At 48.3% G+C, this 24,059-nt stretch overlaps 8 protein-coding genes across 8 annotated transcripts; 2 read left to right on the top strand and 6 right to left on the bottom strand.

Moving 5' to 3' along the window:
* Window positions 1-957: 957 nt before the first annotated feature.
* On the top strand, window positions 958-1,229 carry N7503_003128 (uncharacterized protein; the record flags this gene model as incomplete). The annotated part of the gene is made up of 2 exons (XM_057062675.1): window positions 958-1,042; window positions 1,093-1,229. The coding sequence occupies 2 exons, from the start codon at window positions 958-960 to the stop codon at window positions 1,227-1,229; spliced, it is 222 nt and encodes a 73-aa protein (XP_056923590.1).
* Window positions 1,230-4,294: 3,065 nt separating this feature from the next.
* Window positions 4,295-6,180, bottom strand: N7503_003129 (cytochrome P450; the record flags this gene model as incomplete). The annotated part of the gene is made up of 6 exons (XM_057062676.1): window positions 4,295-4,829; window positions 4,892-5,102; window positions 5,154-5,457; window positions 5,513-5,553; window positions 5,610-5,803; window positions 5,858-6,180. 6 exons carry the CDS (start codon window positions 6,178-6,180, stop codon window positions 4,295-4,297), a joined length of 1,608 nt encoding a protein of 535 aa, XP_056923591.1.
* Window positions 6,181-6,473: 293 nt separating this feature from the next.
* On the bottom strand, window positions 6,474-8,155 carry N7503_003130 (uncharacterized protein; the record flags this gene model as incomplete). Its single annotated transcript, XM_057062677.1, has 5 exons — window positions 6,474-6,490; window positions 6,623-7,372; window positions 7,432-7,731; window positions 7,775-8,008; window positions 8,074-8,155. 5 exons carry the CDS (start codon window positions 8,153-8,155, stop codon window positions 6,474-6,476), a joined length of 1,383 nt encoding a protein of 460 aa, XP_056923592.1.
* Window positions 8,156-8,619: 464 nt separating this feature from the next.
* On the bottom strand, window positions 8,620-13,023 carry N7503_003131 (DUF3433 domain-containing protein; the record flags this gene model as incomplete). Its single annotated transcript, XM_057062678.1, has 3 exons — window positions 8,620-9,481; window positions 9,546-10,593; window positions 10,650-13,023. 3 exons carry the CDS (start codon window positions 13,021-13,023, stop codon window positions 8,620-8,622), a joined length of 4,284 nt encoding a protein of 1,427 aa, XP_056923593.1.
* Window positions 13,024-14,533: 1,510 nt separating this feature from the next.
* On the bottom strand, window positions 14,534-15,619 carry aspf4 (allergen Asp F4; the record flags this gene model as incomplete). Its single annotated transcript, XM_057062679.1, has 1 exon — window positions 14,534-15,619. One exon carries the CDS (start codon window positions 15,617-15,619, stop codon window positions 14,534-14,536), a length of 1,086 nt encoding a protein of 361 aa, XP_056923594.1.
* Window positions 15,620-17,306: 1,687 nt separating this feature from the next.
* On the bottom strand, window positions 17,307-18,278 carry N7503_003133 (isocitrate lyase/PEP mutase family protein; the record flags this gene model as incomplete). The annotated part of the gene is made up of 2 exons (XM_057062680.1): window positions 17,307-18,083; window positions 18,144-18,278. The coding sequence occupies 2 exons, from the start codon at window positions 18,276-18,278 to the stop codon at window positions 17,307-17,309; spliced, it is 912 nt and encodes a 303-aa protein (XP_056923595.1).
* A 739-nt stretch (window positions 18,279-19,017) lies between these two features.
* N7503_003134 (fungal specific transcription factor domain-containing protein) lies at window positions 19,018-21,042 on the bottom strand (the record flags this gene model as incomplete). Its single annotated transcript, XM_057062681.1, has 2 exons — window positions 19,018-19,528; window positions 19,583-21,042. The coding sequence occupies 2 exons, from the start codon at window positions 21,040-21,042 to the stop codon at window positions 19,018-19,020; spliced, it is 1,971 nt and encodes a 656-aa protein (XP_056923596.1).
* A 758-nt stretch (window positions 21,043-21,800) lies between these two features.
* On the top strand, window positions 21,801-23,297 carry hosA (histone deacetylase HOS2; the record flags this gene model as incomplete). The annotated part of the gene is made up of 1 exon (XM_057062682.1): window positions 21,801-23,297. The coding sequence occupies one exon, from the start codon at window positions 21,801-21,803 to the stop codon at window positions 23,295-23,297; it is 1,497 nt and encodes a 498-aa protein (XP_056923597.1).
* Window positions 23,298-24,059: the final 762 nt, after the last annotated feature.

Below are 24,059 nucleotides of genomic sequence, written 5' to 3' on the forward strand. Positions count from 1 at the left end.
CCCAAGCAAATGGCTCAGGGATCCGCAAGGAATCTCGGTCTGCGCAGTGACGCACATCGGTACGAAATGCAGACTACGGGAGTACGGGGTATAGAGACAATCAAGCCACTGAGTTATGCGGTGAATGCTTCCTTATGACCCATTGACAAGGTCGATCATCCCGGTCCCCATATTTCTATTGGATCAGACTCGCGCTATCTATAGGTATCCGCAATGATCAACTTTGCGGTACCTGAATAATTCGGGGGAGGGAATTCTGGACCCAAGTGGAGCGGGAAGTCGGTGAAGGCCCCTGGATCATTGACATCACAGAGTCTCGATTCAGGACAAGTTACGTGGGCATTGTAATCCCTGCTTTAGAGCGGTGAGGCTGAGGAATTCTGTACATGAGGGATACACGATGATACGCGCTAGATACACCGACTAGGATGAGATCAGTTAGCTTGGGTAACCAAGACCCTATTTCTGGAGGAATGGCTGACTCATCATTATTGGATCCACCCGTCGTACGAGTTCGTGTATGACATACGAGAGGCTGATTGGCTGCCCTGCTTTCGGGTTGGTGTCACGACCAATCATGGACAATCATCGATACTAGATGGTTACCAGGCACCGAATACGTCAAGGGGGTGATCCATTCCCTCTCAGAGCTCCCTGGCGACGATACGCTTCTCCGGCTTTGTAGATCAGATGCGCGCTCAATTGGGAATGGCCCGGGGTATACAAAAGGGCCGGTCTGCTGCTACTTCCATTTTGACTTCATACTAATCAACAACCAACTCAACCAACTCGTTCAACTTTGTTTTATTTTACTTCTATCGTTTATATACTGCCTTTCTTCTTGGACTCGTTTGCTCGCAGTTCAACACTGAGACGGCATCATCCCATACTTTATTCGCTACGCCATACATCCATTAATTCAACCCTCCTACCTCTTTACTCTACTTCTTCTTTACCATGCCACACAAAGTCACCAACGACTCAAATTCCACTCTAGCCAGTAGAGGCAGTGGTGATCAAGTTATTGCTACAGAAGTCCGAGGTATGTGTCGATCCATCTTCATTACACACCCTTGTCCACCCGATCTCCAGATTCAGCCCGGCTAATGCAGACGCGTCCAGTAACCGCCAATGCCGTCCGCAAACCCCCGGTTGTCGTACACAACAAAGGCGGCCAAATATACGACGAAACTCGGCCATCGGACTGGGACAAACAACGCTGGAAGTAGTCCCGACTGCACATGCAGCGTCCAATTCCTCCAGCAGCAGCAAGCCGGTTGGGGCGGGAAGCACTAGAGACTAGACTCTGTCTATCTCGGAGTTTCTCCTTTTCCCCAACTTTTTATTTTATCCGCGCGGCTTCCACGGCTGAATTGGACATGGCCTGATCTGGTGAACGTGATCGCCAAAAAGAGAAAACAACTTTAATCACGAAAGTGAGGCGGTGATCGACCAAAGACGGGAAAGAAAATTAATGATCTCGCGTCTCCCGAAGTTACGCGAGATTCATATTATCTGGTCTTAGACCACTAGATTTTCCATTCCCCCCTTTTTCTGGAGGTCCATTCCAGCTCCGAGAAGGGATGGACGCCTCTTCGTCACCGCCCGTCTCCAATGATCTTCGCCCCTGACCCGATTTGGCGAGTCTAGCCCTTTCCACTTCCTTTTTTTGAGCTTCGGGTCCATGTCCAATTGTTCACCGAGCTGCATGCTTCTTCCTGCTGGGGGAATTATTTGCTTTTTCTGCATTCTTGCCCCGGGTTTTCTCCTTCCCCGAGAGAGCTTGGGCAGGAACTGGGGAAGGGGGATCCACACGATCCCCTGCTTTCCATTATCTGCGCCCTTGTATCATTATATGCGGAGTTTATTGGTTCTGGTGTTTGGGTCTTTTTTTTGCTTTTTCTTGACGCCCGGAACGAGATTCTGGCGTGTGACATTCCCTTGAACACTCCGTCGGGGGTTTTTGGAGTTGAATAACCACTTGGTTCTTTCTTCTCTCATCCCCGATCTTTCCTATACCTCTTACTCTCATCTCCTCTCCTCTTTCCTCTCTACCTTATCCCCTTTCATTTCGCCACCCTTCACATCTTCTTCGATTGTCATTTTCCCGGGGTTCGACCACCGGGAGCTTGACACGTGTCATATTACTGTACACCCCCTCCTAGCAGCACTGCTGCAGGATATACGCCTGATTGTCCTCGCACAGAGGCCTTCTGACCTGTCCTTTACTGTTTTTTTTTTCCGGTTATGCATAGCGTGGGTATTGGGGTTTGGGTCAATGAGCGAAATTCGATTCGATTCTGGAATCTTTGTTTTTTACTACCTTACTGACTGATTTAACTATCAATTTGTCTGAATTGAATCTTATCTTTCACCGCGACTTGACGTCTGTGGGTTTGATCTATCATTTTTACTTTGTTTACTGTAGACTGGTACACGTGATATATCTAGATCGACCTAACGAATAAGCAGCGAAATTGTACACATGACGCGCGTTGATCCGATTTGGGAGTGAGGCTGGTAGAGTAGTTACGATTCCAACTATACCTCCGAACTCTTCTTTAGTCCTCAAGCATATATCAGAAACACGCTAGTTCTAATATGGGATGAGGCGCTCACGCTTTCCAGACCGCTTCTAGTACTATAGGAAAACAGTACAGAGTACTCCATACATAGTCACTCTGCCTCCCAGACCGCTCGCATAGAATGCATAACAACGATAACAGATTGTGGTGCTCAATCGAGAGCCTCCTACCGTATCGGTACACGATGTCTGTCACCTATTCCCACCCAATCCCGTCAGGCCGTTCCGCTCGCTCCGCAACCCGGTGGCCCCATCCTTCCTCGTTTTGACCAGACAGCAGTGACTTCATCCTTGGGTACCTACGCCTAATTCTCCGACAATTATGCAGGCTTCTAAACCTGCTTGTGTACTAGTATGGGGAGTGCTGCACGCCCAGATGATGACAAATCAAGCCAGACTTTTGAGGAGAGTCTCAAGACATAGTCTTTCTATATCGATACCCAAAGCGATCGTCTAATATCCCGACATGCTATAGACCCAAAGTCCTTTGTTACTTCTAGTTGGTGACCCTCCCGACTTGGTCAAGGCCACCTCGTTCGCTCCAAAAAAAAAAAGGCGGCCTTCTCATTAGTGGCCGTCAACTTGGAGGACTTCCGAAGGGAGTAGCGATTTACAGCCCAAGGTCTTACCCGGGTAACTCCTATCAGCAGTTGACCGTCAGGTAGATGTGAAGCTATCAGAAGACTCCCACTTTTCAAACTGGTCTAGAGTCCAGAGACTTCCTGCCCATGACTAGGGAAACCATATGTCAATTCTTTACTTTGCATGGGCATATAATCTATCTGCTCGATTGATTGAGTTTCTTGATCATTCTGCTGAAAATGAGCGTCATATGGTCTATACTACACAGGGGGCAGGAATTACACAGACGGATAAGCAGTGCCTGATTGAAACTGATATCGACGATGCCTGGAAGAAGAAGCCAGCAAACCAACAGCCTCGACTTGGCATTCTTTGGCTTGGTGCAATTCTGACCGACATAGCAAATGCCGTCTTGCGTGATATACGACAAAGAATGGTGGCTCTGGATCTTCTAGCTGCTGCTTGCGCCAGAATACCACAGACTTTCATAACTTCGAAAAAGGATAAGGCAATTTATTAAGTCGCGCTGATGAATGCCGGCTACTGTTCAATACCACCTGCGAAGGCCTCAATTCTCGACCTCCAATATGGCCTTGGAAGCCTTTCGAATACATCAAAATTGTCGATACCAAGCTTCAAATCCGAGAGCACGCTCAATGTACCTCTCACTGCGTAAAACGCGTACATTGGAAACGGGCTTGACAAGCAACGGCTCAGTTTAATTTTCTGGAACAAGTAGTCAGCCTCCTCTTCAGGTATCGGCTTCATCCGCCAACAGAACATTACCTAAACTTGAAAATTATGACTATGACTTCTATTCTCAGTCCCTTTTCGAAGTGTACATACGTGGGATAATAGAACGGTCCAGGTCGACTGGGTACTCCCGTAGCGAAAGACACATATACAAACATTCTTGGTTGAGTCTGGTCGTGGAATGCACCGACGACGCGGAATCGGACTCGGGAATACGGCGAGATCTAAAGGAGACGCACATTGAAGATTGGCTAGAAGACCTTTAATAGCTCTTCAGTCAAGTCAAACCGTAAGGTAAATGTACTACATTCTAAAAAAAAAAAAAAACATAGTGTATGGCATAAAGGTCTTCAGAATTACTGAATTTCGAACTTCCTACTTCAAAGAAAAAACCATCCCCTCGGCGTCCACCTTAATATCTCCCAGCATATAACCCTCCGCCTTAACAAGGGGCCACCCAGTCAAGATAGTCCGCTTCACCTCTTCACTCCTCGGAACAAATCGAAGCTTACTCTGCTTCGGCAAAGTGTTTACACCCCCAGCATAAGCGGCATCAGACACATCTACATGGCCAACCTTACCATCCTCGATGGGCGGAAGGATCTCAAATGCCCATATGATACTCGCGATCGTAATAAACAGACTATTCTCTGCCAAGTGCATCCCAGGACAGATGCGACGGCCTGCACCGAAATCAAAGTGGATTTGCTGTTCTGGATAAGGACTGGCGACGTAGACGCCTGCTTTGAATGGATAATCCAGGTATCGATCTGGGATGAAGTCGTCGGGATTTTCCCAGCGTTTAGGATCGAAATGAAGAGCGTAATGGTTGATTGTAACAACTGTTCCAGCGGGTATAAAGTAGTCTTTGTAAACAACGTTGGCGGTGGTATAATGGGGGGTTCCGATACTAAAGCAGTGAGCGCTAGTAAGCGTGGGTATATAGACTGGGAGAAAGGTTCGATCTCTTACTTGGTTATAGGCCGAATCCGCAAAATCTCTTTCACACAAGCCCGGATATAGGGCAGTTTCTCTTCATCGTCAAACGACGGGAATCGGCTTTCACCTACGACCTTCTTGATTTCGGCATAGGCTTTTGCTTGAGCTTTTGGGTATGCTGCGAAATACTTCACGCAGGAATTCAAAGCTGAAGAGGTCGTCTCTGAGCCCGCTTCAATCATTGCTGGTATTTAATTAGCTTCATCATCGAGTCTCAAAGTTCGTAAGAACATACTTCCAGCCACGAAACTGGCTTGCAAGTCACTGATGTCATTCTTCTCATAATCCGATTCAATAAAGCTCTTGACAAAGCATTCCGGGGCCTCATTCTTCTTGATACTTCTCTGGAGATCAGAGAAGTATTTCATCCATATCGAAGCCTGTCGCTGGAAGGATCGTTCAGCTGATTCCCGCCACCACTGCATCCAGACAGGAAGCTTGGATAGAGGTGGGAACAATTCCGCAAGGTATTTTCCCGGTTCTGCGGCTTCGCTGAAGTCCTGCATTAGTCCGTAGATTTCACGGATATCTTCGCAGTCCTGGGATTATTAGTCGAACCTTTAGTGGTTATGATATACGTGGGGATTGTATTACCCACTGAGGTATTCGTCGTCCATATGTTGATGTCATCACCACTTAATAGAATGTCAGCGTATGTTCGAGTGCCAAATTGTGACTGAAGGGTACCGACCAGATGTTGTGTATCGACGAATATGCATATAGAAATTTTCTTGGTCGGAATTATCGGTACAAATATCCCAAAGGAGTTGTTTCGCTTCAAACTCCTGCGATGGCTTGAAATTATCTGATGACTTGGGTGTCAAAAGTTGGTGGACGATTGCGCGCAGTTTCCGCCATTTCGGTGTATACGGCATTAACAACATTCTTTAGAATGTCATTAGCTACCTGAGATAACGAATATGAAAGTTGATAACGTACCGCATGTCCCCTGAAATGAGGTCCGAGAGAACTGGACTTGGAGCACGAGAAGAGGTGTGTTGGGATTGTTTGTTGAAGATTACTTTTACAGCTTCTGGGCTGTTCACGAAGACCCAGTTTTCCCAGCCGAGTCGAATCTGGAAGAGCTCTCCGTATTGTTGAGCCCATTTGCGCCACTCTCGCTGGGGGTATTTACTCAAATCCTTCAGCCTTCCGGCCTCAGGAACATTACGAAGGCCTGTTGGTGCCTTTTTTGAGGTAAAATAAGTTGTCACTAAGCAGATGACAGCAGATGCCACGATGATAAGTGTTAGAAATGCCATGTTGATAGATTCATACGGAGATGAGGAGATGTGGGGTTATGTACTCTATATATGTATTTATATGCGTGGAGATGTGGGGTTATGGGGTTATGGGCTTATGTACTTTCGGATGTTTGCTTATCGACCCCACTCAGGTGGCCTGCATTACACAAGTACCTTCACTAGCTCCACTTATCAGCTGAAACTCGCTGTTAAATAGGTGATAAGCTCTACTTTGCTGAACAAGAGTTTGGACAGCGACTTGTTTCCTTCCTCCAGTTATCATGCCGAAGCTAATACACCAGAGCATAGAATTAGTGATCACTGCCAACTAGAGTGAGTGATTCACCTTTGGTACGAAGGAAGGCAAATCAATGCAACAGCAGTAGACAAAACACATATTGCAGCTAGATAAACGTTCAAGGTTAACAATGAGCAGATGTCAATGGCAGCGGAAACTTACCAACGACGCAATTCATCACATAGTATCCGAATTTCTCGTTGAGTGTTCCACCCAGAAGAGGCCCAATACAAGCACCCAATGTCCAAGCAACACCGACAATTGCAACAGCGCGTGACTTCCCACCATTGGGACCAAATGCCCCAGGATACTCCTTTTGGAGCTCACTCATAGCGACTTCTCGCGAGTCAGTGAACAGCCATGAATAGGAACTCCAAATGCTCAACATACCTGTAGCTTCAATCATCCCCGATCCATTCAGAAAGGTAGTCTGAAATCCAATCAAAATCATCGCTGACACATATATAGTAGATCCCCAGGTCTCGACATCAATGGATGGGAACTGCGCACTACCCGGAACACCCAAAAGCCAAAAAAGCGGAGCTAGAGTAGCGAATCCAAAAGCAGTTGGTATCCTCGTTCCAAAGCGATCCTTCAACCAACCTACAAATGGGGACATCGCCAGACGAGGAGCCTGGAGACATGCGAACATGAAACCGGACTGCATACCACCCCAGCCGAATACGTCGCGCACATGCAGGGGGATAGTAGCGTTGAAGGAGGTGATCAAAAGGCCGAACACAACGCTAAGGTATACACCAGCGACGAAGTTGACCTTGCTAAAGATGCATCGGTAGAAGTTTGGTATCGTCTTGGGTGCTGCATAGGTCTCAGATTCCTCAGTATGGGTGGAGAGGAGAGCCGATCTTTCAGAATCCGGATTCTGCTCGGTGACCGAGTCGCCAGTGGTATCTGTAAAGAACATGTCAAAATTGGAGTGAGCCACCTTCAAGAAATACGAAAGCACGTACCTGTTTCCTCTCGCTTCTTCTCCACCATCAACAGACGAAAAACCATATCGATACCGAGAAGCAAAAAAGCACTCGTCCATGCTACCCAGTACCCTTTCAGCTGAAGGAGGGTACCAGATACCATCGGCCCTGTCGAATACCCCAAACAAGACGCCATAGAAATCAAAGCATAGGTCTTAGCAGTATTCTCAATCGAAGTTACTTTAGCCACGGTCGTGTATCCCGCCACCCACATGATACTACTAGCAACAGCCTGTACAGATTGGGTGATAAACAACACCGGTACTTGTACTTCATCAGCTACTGACGATAGCATTCTTCAAAAAAGGGTGCCCAAACATACAATATAACCCAGCTGCCGTCGCAGCAGTATTCATCATAATAATCCCCAATGCCGAAAGCAACCATCCTCGAGTCGAGGTAGACTTATCCGCGAAATGGGCTAGCGGGATTCGAACGATGACGTCGACAGCCGCATTCTCAGCTAGAAGCCAAGAGATTGTTCTCTGTGTGCGGGATGGGTCTAGGCCTATTCGAGCTTCCAACATGTATGGAAGAATGGGAACGATGAAGCTGGCTAAAAACGTATCTGTTGATGGTTAGCTCTCCATTTTCTGTTCAGTGGAGATAAGGGCTAAATACCGGTGAAGAGCGCCGCAATCATTGCCGTGATGGTGAACCACGTTGAGGATCGCCAGGATTGGCCCCATGCTGATGTGATCATGACGAACGATAATAATCTTGTAGGTGTAAAGTGCGTCTCCGGATAAGATACTTGAAGTGGAGTCATGTCTAGCTGACAGAAAAGCTTGTGATAAGCGAAATCCAAAACATTTACCCCCTTGCGTGTGCATGCTCGCAGCCAATAGTAACCACAGGAGTCGGAACTCGCAAAACTTCCCCAAGTGCTTCATAGCTTTCACCTGGTCGACAACGCTTCCACGTAGGGACTTTAAGGTTTTTTGTTACTTGACTTATTGATGTTATTCGGACTTTGCTCTGGTTCTTCCTACGTTCTTTTCAATTAACAAGCATTGTCAGTCTTCGAGTAGTCTGGTTGCGTTAAATTGACGCAAGGATGTTGTTATACAGATTCTTGACAATTTTTTGTTTTATTTCTATATTGACAATCCTGGAGTCGTTGAACGACTTCATAGTACTATAATGCCCTCGTGCAGATTATATGCACTATATATTTTCCTCCCCATCCCTAACATTCCAAGTACTGTTCCTCTCTTTGGAAAACTCCGGCTCAGAAACCCAATGAACACCAGGCCCCTCTCCATAGCTCTCCTCCATTTCAATACCCCACCTCAACCCTCCAGCCTCATCAACAAACCAGCCCAACCGCGTCCGTAACCCTTCATAATCACCCGCCAACAACTTCCCTGACTCAATCTCCCGCACCACCTGCAAGAAATTTGCACTCCCGGATATGAGTACCAGGACATCACCTAGACACTCCACGTTCCGAACCAGACCACCGAAGTACCGTTTCTGAAGAACCGCCACGATGATGGTGGAGATGATTAGCCACCCCAATATACCGACACTGAGCCAAACGGCGACAGCATTCATTTGTAGAAGCTCGACGCGCTGGGAGATATGAGCTGCGACTGTCCTGTTCGTATGCGAAATGGGGTGCATAACATCCTGGTACTCCGTAGCCGTATCGGAAGGTATATACCCATCTTCTAGCTCGATAGCCGGCCCAAGTGTACTAGGAAGACTTGCGTTAATCTTCTGGTATGCCCAGCCGCCTGTGCTGAGAGAGACATTGTTGCTGACGAAGTGCTGGAAGAAAGTCGTGAATGTTTTCTGTGCGAGCGTGGAGTATGTATCTCCGTTCAGTAATGCTGAGGGGTCTTTCCCTGCCATACTGTACATGGAATATGTCATGAAATCCATGTTCAATCCGTTGATCTCGTCGCGTATGTTGTATGTGTTGTCGGTCAAATCTTCTGTGCTATAACCCCCTACGTGCTCGGCGCCGCCGAGGTGGAGCGTGTCGGCTGCTGTGAGCATTGATGCCATGAAGAGTCGACCGTAGCTATATCAAAGACTTTAGCAAATTTGTTCATATACTTGTCTTGTCTGAATGGGTTGCAATGTACCTTAGTGTTACATTGTAGTAAAACATTCCCGTCTCCCGACTGAAGCGAGTCTTGTTGTGTGGCAAGAAATTATCCGAAAAGGCCTCTGTCAGTTCTGTTGGCTGGCTAGTGATGCTGAAGGTCTGAATCTCGCCGTTGGCTGGGTTTACAATGATATCTGCCTCGGCTGACTCGACAATTGGCCTGCAATTCATCATTGTGACGGACGGAACCTCGGGAAAGAGTAAGTCTGCATCATAATAGCCATTCTGATTCGTATTCCGCTTAATTCCTGTCACTGCGTTTCCGTGAACCCATTTGGCCGTGAAGTTTCGCTGCCAATTGCGCACTGTCCAGGTTGCAGGGTCGGTGTTTGGGGACCAATAGCCAATCGCTATACTAGGGTCCCATGCGCTACTGCTTCCATTGCCACAGCATACTATCTCAGCTGGATTGACGAAGACGGTTGTGCAACTTGGGCAGGTTGATATGTTTTCAGATGATGTGATAGGGAGAATGGCGCTGGGGAGTTTGCTGTATACTGCGCCGAGCTGGTAACCGCCTTCGAGATCATTTGGGATTGTACTCGCATTCCAGACTGTGTGGTTGCTTAGATCCGTAGATGTGAGCCAGACTGAAAGGTTTGTCAAAGTTTGGGCTGGGTACTCGGCACATTCGATACGGCCGCGGACAGCTGGTGTTGTCAATGAGATGTTCTTTGTAGGCCCGCCGAGTGTTTCATCAGAGGCATCAAGGTCGTTTGGTAGGTTGATACGGTCAAGATCATTTAGTTTGACAGGTACAAAGCTCCAGCCATCTTTACTCCATGAAGGCTCAGACCCATTTAGTGTTAGTTGGATGGCTGCCGTGTACATCCAATGAGACGAAAGGTTCGTATACAAACCGGCAAGGACAGTTCCTGCATAATCATTTGAAGAACCTGGGTAGTATGATTGCGAAGTACCAAAAACAAGCGGAATGTCCCGAACTTCCAGTGTTCGGTTGAAGGTGATGGCTTGGGTAATATTGCCAGGACCACGGTCGAAAAGAGCCGACATCGTAGTCGTGACTAGAAGATTGATGTTAGGATCGATAACTAGCACATCCCAGTTAAGGAAAACTTACATATTGGAGAAAGTGAGCTTCCAAATGTGAGGAGGGAGAGTAGCCAGTGTCTGTTGAGCGCGGCTTTCACACAAGCCCAAAGCCAGAACGAGGACTGATACGATAGCCCAGCACCACGAGATAGTTGTGGGTTCTCCCTCGACATCTGCAAGTATGGTGTAAGGCGACGGAAGTTTTCGTCAATAGCACCCCACCAGAGGCCAATTCCTGTGGCTATGAGTGTTGGGATCATGGAGAATGGAGCGACGGAAGCTATCCCATTACTGAAGAAAGAGGCTTGAACTTGGTAGACAAATGCCTTTTCATAAAGTCCCACACTCTCGGCAAAGTGATAAAGCACAACAATGCCAGCAATGACTGCGCCAAGAAGCACCACCAGCCCCAATAGAGCAGGCAGACGAAGTAAAGCCGGTGTTCCATTTTGAGATTGTGTTGTGTTGTGCTTGATCGTATTGTCAGGATCGTTTCGACAAAGTCCATAAGAGTCAGTACTAAACCACTCCCCTTTGAGTGTTTCCTCCATATCTTTCTGCGATGGCTGTTTGAACACCTGAAAGTCTGATCTGACTTGAGGATTATTTGTAATCAAACGAGCGGCACCTGTCGTCGCAGCCGGGTCTTCTGTCAAGTTCAATGGCCTGCGGTTCAACTGCGTAGACCACCAGACGAATAGTACAAGGAAGAACGAGATGGCGAATAAAACTCCCAAAGCAATCGCAGCACCAGGCTGAACAACGACTCTAGATTCAACATCGCGGACTACACCTTGCATTGCGGATTTTTGAGAAGCTTCTTGGTGGCTTAAAGCTGCCTGTAACACTTCACCAAAGTACCGCTGTTTTGCCTTGGACGCAGAGTAGATCCAATCTGGATCGTTGACTAGGGAAGTCATGTTATAATCATACAATGCACCCAAGAGTATAGTGGGTCCTCCGAGCATCGCAGTTTCTGACCACAGGATTGAAATCATATAAGTTGGCCAATCTGAGTTCAGCATCATTCCTCGAAATTCCGTGGTGTTCACAAGTGTATCAGGAATCGAAACTTTCTTTTGTTCAAACTCGGTTTCATTATAGGTGATATCGGGATCATCGCCCGTCAGCGCAACGGATGTCGTGACGTTGGCCATGTAATATTTCGTCTCACACAGTTGAGCCCCATACTTTGCATTCGCGGACGTCCACGAGTCGGTAACGATAATAATCTCTTTACCATCGCATTGTTCCGTGTGGTTAGTGCTAAACACCGTCTCAACGCCACTCTCCAGTTCCATTTCTGCATAGTAGAAAGTGGAAGCGTCAGACCAACTTCCACCTCCCATATTGAAAAAGTCCTTATCCGCCGACAGTCCGTATTCACAGTCACCAGACGAAGACCAGATAATGGATATAGACGGGACCTTTTCAACACCTTTCGTGTATTGTACAGTCTCATTTGTTTGAGCTTTGACTGACATTGCTGTACATTCGAGCTGGGATTTAAACATCATGGTGTCTGCCTTCCATGTTTGAGAAGTACTCGACGGCAATGAGGTTATAGGCGCATCCTCCAAACTAGCCGGCCAAAAGGGTAGAATCGTATAATCATCTGTGATCCAAGGCGAAGTGGAGACGTTTTGTAATAGATTGGCTATAGTTCGAAAGTGTGTCGACCGGTCTGCATCGATCGGCAGAGGAGAGTTCGTGACAGGCATAAGAGTGAAAAAGTCGGTCGACTTAGAAACCACCACGTCGTCGGCAAATAAATAAGCGGAAGAAAGAGAGGAAATCGCCATGAACCCAATGATATTGAGAAATGCAGCGCATACCAAAACCCAGCTGCGTCTCCCATGCTTCTTCTTGGAAAACCCATCATACAACGCATTCCACCAGGCTCCCGGCGTCTTGAGAATGCTGGACATCGCCATTGCTCCTTCAGTTCGAGCTAAGCGAGCATATATTTCGGTGCGCTTAACATCATCGAATAGTATAGCAGTCATTTGGACGTACACGACAGCAATCATGGTTGGGCTGTATCGCCATCCAATCAGCAGAGCCGAGGAGCCATCATCAGACCCTAGACCATAGCTTGTCGAAGACTTCCACCAAAGCAAGAATGTTGTTAGGCATAATCCAAGACAGAAAAGGCTAAGTATAGCCAAATAAATATGACTAAATGAATATGGCACCCAACTCGGTGTCCAAACCGTGGCTTTTTCATCCGGAGTAGCAGGTCGCGGACTGATAGTTCTGCTAGAAGAACTGCTCAAACTCGAAACATCTCCATCGCTTCTGCTTATCGAGATAGATCGACTAGCTGGGACATTAGATGAAAAATAAGAATTGTTGCCGAGGAGATCGCGATCTTCGTGTGTATTATATTGCCGTGCTGTCATATTCGAAAATGACCACCAGATGTGCCTGCCCAGCAGCTCACAATCAGGGCATATAAGTTAAGGAAAATTATAATAAGAGCTGAATATGATCCCGGCATCGCCATGCTTATTATATCGTCCCGCGTGAAATGATCATCCCGAGGGGCTTCTTCCTAGGCGAGGGTGAGGGTCCAGATGCAGGGAAGCAGGGTTATGAGGCGAGACTATTCCATCTTAGAGATGGGGGGTTTACATGATCCAATGAAGATATCAGATTTAACGCACTTCGACAGAGAGAGGGGAGACGCGGGATGGGCTGCATGCACTGTGCGAACTTGCATATTGGCCCCCACCGGAGCTTTTGCCAGCGATTGCATCCGTCTTCTCAACCCTACCACCTCCACAAATGGCGTGACATAAAGCTGACCATTCTCCGCATTCAACCATGTCAAACTCAGACATTCAGACATTACGAATCTCCCAGGCAGATTAAAAATTGGTAGAGGGTTTATTCGGCAAACAGGCGCACCAGCGGGCCCATCCGTCGTAGTGGATGCTTAGCCTCTCACGAGCCCTCAGTTAGCGCCCGGATATACAGACCACCTGAATACCCACAGCACTAGCAGATTTATCCACAATTATGCAGCTAGAAGAAGTCCAGCGTTTTGAATAACCGCTGGCAGGCTACAACCCTGTCAGTCTATCATTCTAGGCTCAGTTTTCGCCGCACTGGATGTGATGGGACGTTTGCTATTGCATATACACTAATAGAAACAACCCCGCCATATGTAATTATAAGAGGAAGCGCTTTTCTTCGTTCAATTATTCTTGCATACATTTTTCTTCCTTCCGAATGGTCTATATTTTTATCAGTCTATTCTTCAGCTTGTCTTCTCTTTCATTGATCCACGTTGCAATACTGGCCATATTTGGTACTACACCATGGCCTATGAAGTGATCATGGCTTGTTTCAACAAGTGTCACGACTTTTGTGGTACAGAACCGTGCACATTTTAAGGTTGACTGAATTCTGGTTCAGCAAATCCCATCAAGGCACTAATGTATTGCCGTCTAACATGAAAAAGTTTGTTACTTCGTCTTGTGTATCAGCCCGGCGCCAGGTATGTCACCTTCAACCATGAGGATCTATCATATCTGACCCGTTACAGCAGCTACATAGATGACGTGTCTTAGATGGCATCACATCAAGGCTATTAAAAATTGTTGCCAAAATATCTAATGTCCAAGGACTGAAATGAAGAGGAATAAACAAAACCTGAGACTGGAGAAAAAAAAACCATCGATATGAACTAACCCACTTGGTATATGTACAAAGAATCATAAAAAGGAACACAGATCATACAGGGTATGTATGCAATTCCTTGGAAAAGGAAGGGTCCATGGAAGAGCGGCCGAGGCCGAACGTATGGGTAGAACATGAAGGAGCCACCGCCGGCTAGGAATCATTTGCGAAAGAATGGTAAGAGGATAGAGAAGAACACGCTGACATCGAAGTAGGACCGTTGAGCATTTACTCGGACCAGTCAAGCTGGACGACGAGACGGACGGCACCAGCGGCCTGGGAGACAGCCAGCGAAGGGTTGCCCTGGTCAGCACTGGTGTAGGCGTTGAGAAGGCTGGCAAGACCAGTGGCAATGCTGGAGCAGCTGGCGCCGAGGTGGTTGCAAATGCGCATGCCCTGGACATCAAAGCCGGCGAGCTGGGCAATGATGGAGGAAACATCCCAGCCGGAGAAACCGTCGTTCTTCTCACTGCTCATATCGAACTCACCCCAGGTACCGGCCCACTCACCAATGAGAGAGACGGGAACAGATCCCTGACCAGCAGACCAGCCACCCTGGGAGTTGTCATCGATGGCGACATAGGCGACCTCACCGGGAGCGAGGGTGAACTCAAGAGCCTTGTTGGGGCTCCAGAAACCGTCCATCTTTCCACTGGGACCGTAGGTGTTCCAGAAAACAACGGACCAGTCATCGCTGTTGCTACCCTCGAAACGGATAACGTGCTTGTACTGGCTGGCCTCGGACTCGGCGACCTGGATGATGTTGCTACCCCAGGGGCTACCGACGTTGCCAACGTAGTCCCAGTCGAGGGAGCCGGTGGACTTGCTAGCAGTCGAGCCACCGAATCCAGAGCGAGAGTATGAACCGTCGGAGGGGGTCTCGTACCAGGTGCCGCTGCTGGAACCGCTGCTGGAGCTGCTGCTGGAAGAAGTGGAAGCAGCAGCAGAGGTAGTGGGCTCAACTGCAGCGGGGGTGGAGGTGGTGGTAGGCTGAACAGTGGTGGTAGGGGCGACATAGATGGAGGTTGAGGTCGAAGTGGAGGTAGAGGAGACCACACCAGCCCACTCGTTGATCCAGGACTCGAGAACACCATCGATGGTGGCATAGACCACATCACCAACAGCACGAGCCTTCAACTCGGAAGCCATCTCAGCGGCAGGAGTGACGACCGGCGCCGGGACTTCCTGCTCAACCTCCTGGGCGACGTCTCCAATGTGGGCATGAGCATGGCGACGCTCATGGCCGTGAAGGCGAGCGACGGCCGAGCCTGCGGACAGGGCCGTCAACAAAAGAAGAGAATCCTTGAACTGCATTGTTTTCGAAAATGAAAGTGTTTAAAGAGTGACTGAGCGAGAAACGCTCGAAAACAGTTCAAAAAAAGAATGTGTGGGATAACGGTGCCCTGGTGTATGGAGAAGGAGAGAAGGGGAGGAGCGAGGGTTGATATTATTTAGTCTTGGGTCGCACAACCTGGATCAGGGGCGTGCTACCTTTGATTGGCTTCACTACTTGTGGTTCCTGAGCCCGATTCACCCATTGATCAGGTTTAATTGGTTGAACCCACAGTGGATCTATGGGCCGAGACCCCTGACCTGGCTGCAGACCCTGTACTTGGTACCTTGGTCATTACTGGTACTGCGGCGGAAGGTTAAGTACATTGTACCTGACCCGTCCCTAGCTTGGAAGCCTTGTTTACTCGTAATTTCTTCGTTCTTTGATAGCGTCAAAGTATATTAACATTCACTACTAGACCATCAATTCAATCGAATATATGTCAAAAACGTGTGGGATCGGAATGTGTTCTTGGAATGTTCACTTCAGACCCTTAAATTAAAAACCCTTAAACCCTTGACCCTGAACCCTTTCACTTATCCCCATCTTCAAGCAGCCACATCGCCAGGTTCCCCACAACAACGCAACCCAGACCAATCATGCTAGCCCCAAGCCCTGTCTTACGTGTCTCCGGCCAAATCCCTCGGAAGATTGAACACGGGTCCATGCAGGGTACCTGACTTGTGATGTCAACAAATCCGAGCTCTACACGACATATCCAACTCATTTTTACGCGCCCAACCGAGCAACACATCTCTTGTGTAAACCAGTCACTTCAAAATTGACGGTGTATCGGGCGCACTGGCCTAGGCCACAACGATCGACCAACGGGGGGCGATAGCGTCAGGGCTCCATCCCCTAGCCTGGCAACTGGGTCCCCTGGAAGGGGCGAATGATACCAAGTCCTGTACACCGATATGCAGCGCAGTGTAAGGCCCTAGAGCCTGTCTCCCAGGATCAGAGAATCAATAGAAATTTTCCGGCTCCACCGTGTTGAGCCTTCCCTCCACTTCCGACTGGCGAAAAATTCTTCGAGGCAATCCAGACTGACTGGGCGTCTTGGCTAGCGTGCCGTTTCGGAGTTGAGTCCTCTCTGTTCATTAAACTTTATTCTTCTTGGGCCATATTGGCGTTCCATTATATTAACATAGATTAATAATGACCATTATGATGGTCAAAACGGAAAATAGCTATTTCTGGAGTTGTTTGCAGGAACAGTCGGCTCGAGACTGAATTACAGGATCCGGTCTCTCGTCACTGATCCCAGTGACACAGAATTGCTTACTGTGCGATTGACCGCAATTTCCGAAGATATCAAGCTTCGGCAAATTAAACCTGCGCAGCCAGGGGTCAGGGCGGCGAATCCTTGGTTGAGGCGGCGATCGGCGATTTGTTCCACTGGTGCTGACCACTTCTGAAACGGCTGATCTAATCAGTTTTGGTGTCACTTGGACAAAGCGTCTACTTCGTGTTTATTTATTTTTATCACCCTCAAATCCAGGTGGCTGAACGATCTTCTACAATTTTCATCAATTGGTGGAGACGTTACTATTTACAGACGCGGCAGAGCGCTTCGACGCTCCCAGAACAAAGAGATAAACGAAATATCGACCAGGCAACTGAGTCAAGCTACACAGCCATGGACAATCTATACCAAATAGATGAGATCTACCGCAAGTCCACGCCACCGTCAAATGCAGCTCCACCTGCGTCCGCATCCAGCTTCACACTCTCATCCAGCCCGCACACCCGGAAGAGCATTTGAGGCGTCAACTCCTTATCCAGACCAGGCAAACCATCTCGCTTCAGCTTCTCCAGCCCCTCCCGCATAGCCATAAGCGCAGGCCCAATAGTCGCAAAAGGAAAGATGATCATCTTGAAACCAATCTCGCGCGCCTCAGCTGCCGAGATCGAAGGGGTAGACCCATGCTCAACCATATTTAGCACCAAAGGCCAAGGCGCAAGGTCTCGCACCGCCTGAGCGGCCATCTCACGGGAAGAAATGCCCTCCAGGAATCCCACGTCCGCTCCAGCATCGCGCGCGGCTCGGAGTCGAACCAGACTCTCCTCGTACCCCTGTCCCAGCAAAGCGTCCGTGCGCGCAATAACCACGATATCGCTGCCAATTCGCTGGCGAGCTTGCACCGCAGCCCGGATCCGAGTTGCGTAGGTCTCTGTGTCGACTAGCAGTTTTCCGGAGAGGTGACCGCAGCGCTTTGTTTGCACTTGGTCTTCGATGTGGAAGGCTGCGACGCCGGATCGGGCGTACTGCTCTGTTGTCCGGGATACCATGATCGGACCTCCGTAGCCTGTATCGGCGTCGGCAATTAGCGGTGTGGAGGGGGAGAGGTTTGCGATCATCTCGGCGTTGTTCCGCATATCGTTAAGAGTGCAAATGCCCAAGTCTGCTTGTCCGTGGACGGAAGCTGCGGTGCCTGCACCGGTCTTTCAAATGATCATTAGCTTCGTCCTATTAACCAGGAAGATGTTGACACCAATACTTACCATGTACAGCGCATCGAATCCAGCTGCAAGTGCCATACGTGCTGACATGCCATCATACACGCCTGGAGCCACAACGAAGCCATTAGGATCCGCGAGGACCCGTCGTAGATTGGTAGCACCTTGGTTAATCGTCATGACGTCTGATAACACTGACTAGATTCAAACGGAATAGCGTCGCACTAATTGATGAGTGCAGTGCAGATAGAAACATGAGACAGAAATAGAAAAAGCCGGGACTCCTCTACTTATCACATTTTATATCTCGGTCTGAAATCCACGTGTAACCCTCTTAACCTTTTTTTTCTTCACCCCCACCTCTAATTGCTCTTGTTCGATGATGCGCGCTCCACTGCCGTGCCGAGCCCGAGCCCGATACCGGGCTTATGTCATAGAACTCGGCGTTTTTGCCTCCTCGCCGAACCAATACCGAGTAGAACTGAAAATTGAACACGGCGTTCAATGCCGAGTCTAAAATCGGTAAAATTCTGATTATTACAGGGGTTTAATAATGTATGTGTTGACAGAAATTTGCAATGGTGGCTGCTCATTCGGGGTTTTGGGTTGGAGCGGGGTATATCTCTGAATCAGTAGTGCATTTTGGGTTGATTTTCATGACTCGAATCAATTAAAATTACACACTAGGGTCAACCTTATCGATTACAGGTATATTATGATATACTTAAGAGCAGGGGTATATGCATCTTAAGGTAGAAATTAGTACTGTTTAAAGTACCTGTCTGCATGATCTAAATTACCCACTGCAGTTGGGCTGGATTGTGGTGGCAAAGACCGCACTGCTATACTTGTATTCCAGCTAGGAGCATGTCCAATTAAAATCCTGTTTTATGCTATATATGCATTCTATCTAGCCCCCTCAAAAAATTGGTGCCAAATATGGATGCCACGTCCTCAAGTCGAATACTTTTCTAACGGCCTCGACATCCAGCGTGTTTGGTTCATAATCCCAATTCATATCTTTGGGTTTCGTCGTATAAGTACCCGGTGCCTCACCCTTGTGAAGTCGAACTAGAACCTTTAATTCGTTAGAGAGCCCAGTCTCATCCCCTTTGGAGTATTTAGAGCTCTGTGTTCCCTTCTTCTTGCCGTAATTTGAAACACTGAATTTGGAATCCCCGAGGTCTTCAAGACCCATTTTCCTGCGGTAATTCAGAACACAGAATTCAAGGATCTCATCCACGTAGGCGATCATCTCCGCCTTCTTATATTTATCGACTGGGATGTCGTGTTTGAGGAAGATCAGGATCAATAGAGCACACTGCTGGGGGGCATAGTACTTTGACTGGAACCAATAGTACGGCTCGAAAGCTGGGACTCTGCAAAGGTGTAGGAAGGATTGCAGATACTTCATGCATAAGAAGACGATGCTAGGAATGATGTTAGCGCTTCGTGGTCAATGTCTTGCGGTAGATGAAACTTACCTGTTCCAAGAGACTGTCCTGAAATTGGTGTTCTCATCTGGGGGCGGAAGAAGTGTTTTTTGGAACATGATCACCACCTCTAGCTTGAGCAGTGTGATCATCACCCTATACCACGTGCTCAGCACACCCACCAGTGGCATATCGTCCTCGTAAGCTTCAAAGTGGGTTTCTGGGGTTGCTAAGGCTAGCAAAACGGGAATCACTCCTTTCTCAGGACAGCCTTGTACACGGATATCTTTGCTCTCGCGGTCGATCATGTCAAGGTGCAATCGAATGCGCTCCATATTGAATGAGACGAACCATGTAAAGGTCGGCGAGGTTCGGGATTCTCTGATCAAACCACTCTGAATGAACACAGTCTGACTCCAACATGAAGAATATGCCATAATTAAAGATGGGGGATGCTCTGACTCGTCGACGGACTGCTTGACTGGCGGACGCTTGTTTTCAAGCGTCTTCCTCGAAAGACAGGGTAGCAGCCCACTTGAAAGACTTATTTGCATGTCTAACGAGACTAAGTGCCACCACACGAGTCGTGGCATGTCTCCCAAGTTGGCCAACGTTTTCTTATCATCATCATCAATACCCATGCTCTGAGCCAGACGAATAGCTTGGCTCACAAAGAGAGCGGATTTCAGAGGGGTATGTTCGGTGAAATGATGAAGTAGGATTGATGCAGCAAGACTATACATAGTGGGGTGTTCCTCATGTTCACACGCCTCCAAACTCCGAGTGGTAGTATCTTGGAATATAGCCATGGCTTCTTTCCGAGTATAAGGATACTCCTTCATAACATCGGATTTCCAGAATGCGTCTGGTGCTGCTGCCGCACCTGCAAATAGAAGAGCCTGAAAAGCGCAGAACCATGTGGGATCGAAAACCAATCTGGCTGGTACCTTGTCTTCTTTGCTATTGATCCCCTCCCAAAAATCATCATAAGTCATATAAAAGACGAAGGAGTTTACCACAGTAATGATTGGTTGCACACTTATCATAAAGGAGCGCACCAAGGCATCTGATATCGCCAATGACGGGAGAGATTCACGAACTATGGCCATACAGTCGTCCGCCATATCTTGATTCGGTCGCCCTTCATCGAAGAATGACGCAGAGATATTACCCTGACCATTCACAAAGCCCCAGAATGGCGTATGTAAAAACCGCATTCTCATGCGATTGAGCAGGAGACAACCAGGTGGGAGGTCAATTTCTTGCGCTGCCTGACGCTGCGCATCAGTCTCGGTCGTCGGCAGATTGCTCACTAGCAAACTAGCTTCATTTGCGTGGGGTTTGGAATTTTTCTTCCGATTGCTCGGCAACGGCTTATTTTCGGTTGGGGGTTTAGGCGATGCTTCTCTCTTCACAGGGGGTTCTTTTAGATCATCCGCCTTCACCGAGGGAGTAGTAGGACCAGTGTTCGTATCTTTTGTGTCGGTATCATAAACACAGGTCTCGCCCATTTTCTCGCATCTTGTGCATTGTGGTCGTTCTTTTCCACATCGAACATTGCAATTTCGACATGAGACACATTTAAATGTTGGTCGTGGTCTTGAGACCAGGCTAGTTTTTGGTAACGGCATGAATTGTGATTATAAATTATGGCATGCAAATCTGGAGTAACGAATCTCGAAATGTTGTGGCTGCGGATTTGTCACATGACATTTGAAAAAAGTGGAGCATGAGGTTCAATCTGACTAAATGCCCCACATGTCATTCAAGAGAATGTTACATATGAGAGGTCATTCAAGCGAGATCTAGCTGGCTTCATATGAGTTTAGATGGGATCAATTGTAATGCTCATAAGCTCGTCAGCCAGAATTTCGAATGATCTTACATTCAATACCTATGGATCAATAGGCCAGGTAGCTGAGCAAGGAGGATATCTGTTGGAGCGAATTCTGCCAAAGGGACAAATGAGAACCAGATGAGGAATGTGATTGAAATAGAACCAATAGAAGAGAGCCAGCAGGTAGGTCCGTTGGGTCCGGTATGAATCCCAAGGCTGTATATCAAGATATAGCTCAAGCTTGTACTCCGTTGAAATGAAATCGGAATAGGCAACGCCCCATGGATCTGAAATCCTTAGTCATCGAGCTTCTCGAACCTTGAAACTTCGATCTCCCAGACATTCAACCTCGAGTTCACCTTTGATCCTGAAATGCGCCCGTCAACAGACTAGTCCTCCCTCCCTCCTCGAATTCTCCCTTTCCAATCCCCGATGGCTCGCCCCTCCGTCGTTCAAGAGTATGCCGCGCCCTCAACAACCCTAAGCCTCGACCACAAGGTCGTCCACGAGCGCCAACTCTACAACGTACCGCGCCCGCAAGGCTACCGCGTGTCATGGCACGCCAATCCAGCCGTGGAGCCACACCATTTCGGCCAGTCACACCCCATGAAACCATGGCGCCTCACCTTAACCAAGCAACTGGTCATGGCATACGGGATGCACCACGCGATGGACCTGTACCTGTCGCGAGCGGCGACATACGAAGAAATGGCCGAATTTCACGAAGAAGACTACCTTGACTTCCTGAAACAAGTCATGCCAGGCGACATCGACAAACCCGAACAAAGCGACAACGTGATCCGCTTCAATTTCGGCGATGACTGCCCCATCTTCAACGGCTTGTACAACTACTGTTCCCTGTACGCCGGCGGTACCGTCGACGCAGCCCGCAAGCTCTGTAACGATCAATCCGAGATCGCAATAAACTGGTCTGGTGGTCTGCACCATGCCAAAAAGTCCGAAGCCAGCGGTTTCTGTTACGTGAACGATATCGTCCTGGGCGTCCTCCAGCTCCTTCGCCACCACCCGCGCGTCATGTACATCGACATTGACGTCCACCACGGCGACGGCGTCGAGCAAGCATTCTGGTCCACAGATCGCGTGCTGACAGTCTCATTCCACAAATACGATAAAGATAATTTCTTCCCGGGTACCGGTGCCCTCGAAGATACAGGCCCAAATCACCCACTCAACCCGGGCGCACACCACGCCATCAATGTCCCGCTTAACGACGGCATCGACGACGAAAGCTACATCTCGCTATACCACGAGGTAATCGGTGCCTGCATTCGCAATTACCAACCCGGCGCTATCGTCTTGCAATGCGGGGCCGATAGTCTAGGCTGCGACCGACTCGGCTGCTTCAACCTTAACGTCCGTGCCCACGGCGCCTGCGTCGCTTTCACAAAGACATTCGGATTACCCCTCCTCGTCGTAGGTGGTGGTGGCTACACACCGCGCAATGTCTCTCGGGCCTGGGCGCACGAGACATCCATCCTTATAGAAGCGGATCAGATGATCGATACGACAATTCCTGAGACAGTAGCGTTCCGCAACCATTTCGGACCCGATTACTCTCTCTTCCCGCCCTTGTCTGAGATGCGCAAACTTGATAATAAGAACACCCGCTCATATCTCAATGATCTGGTTGAATCTGTTCATGAACAGCTTCGCTATATCAAGGGTGCGCCTAGTGTGCAGATGAGTTTCATTCCTCCTGATATCCTCGGATTACGGGAGGAGACAGAGAAGGAGATTGAAGAGCAGACTGCATTGATGGAAGAAGAGTATGAAGAGCGGATGGGTGGCTCGGCTGCTGCGTCGAGTATCAGCCCTGCTGCTTCTGGCTCAGCAGGTGCCATACCACGCGGGAACAGGCGGCGAGATCTTGAGCGGGGAGCTGGGTACAGAGGCGAGCTATATTCATGATGTTGGTGTGTTATGATATTTTATTCCATGGTGTTCTGGGACATGGAGTTTTGAGCGTCTATGTCTGGTTGAGAGCCTTAATGCTGGGTTGTTTCAGGGAGTTAGACCGCCTTCTTGTTTTTTATCGTGATATCCCGGGAGAGGAATTGTACAGTGGTATAGGTTAGACAAAACAATTCAATTCAATTCATAAATGAATACATCCAGGAAGTTCCCAATAACAACCCCGACGCACTGTATATAGCCACCCTGTCTATCATAACGAGACTTGACCTTGATCCCAAGCTTCGTTCAATTATTTGCTTCGTGCCTCACCTCAGTACAGATTTTCAGGATTTTTCTTCATTACGATACAATGCAGCACAAGTTAAACATTACGACGTACCTCACGCCTCCTTCAGCTCAGGCAGTTTCCAGAATATAATCGATATAATCGAAGATAATGAAGATTCATATGTTATTTCGGAGGCGCTTTCTTGGTACTTTTGTTTTGTCTTTGGTAAAATTCAGCATAAAATCGGGTATCCAGCAATGGTGCGGCGTCGTGACCGGGAAACGCTTGTGTTGAACATGGAATATAAGGAGGGATGGGACAGCGTCATGCGGTCATCGGTCGGGGGAATGGTGCTGGGTAGTCTGCGCAAGTTGCCCAGGCGTCTAGTAGACCCTCGGGAGAGGGCTTGGGTTGAAAGGAATTTCGAGCGATTTGGAAGGGGAAGAAGGTTGCAGACGAAAGCTCTTAATACAGAGGATTCTGGCTTC

This window comes from Penicillium pulvis (assembly GCF_028828015.1).
Source record: "Penicillium pulvis strain IBT 33274 chromosome Unknown contig_1_segment0_segment0, whole genome shotgun sequence".
NCBI lineage: Eukaryota > Fungi > Ascomycota > Eurotiomycetes > Eurotiales > Aspergillaceae > Penicillium > Penicillium pulvis.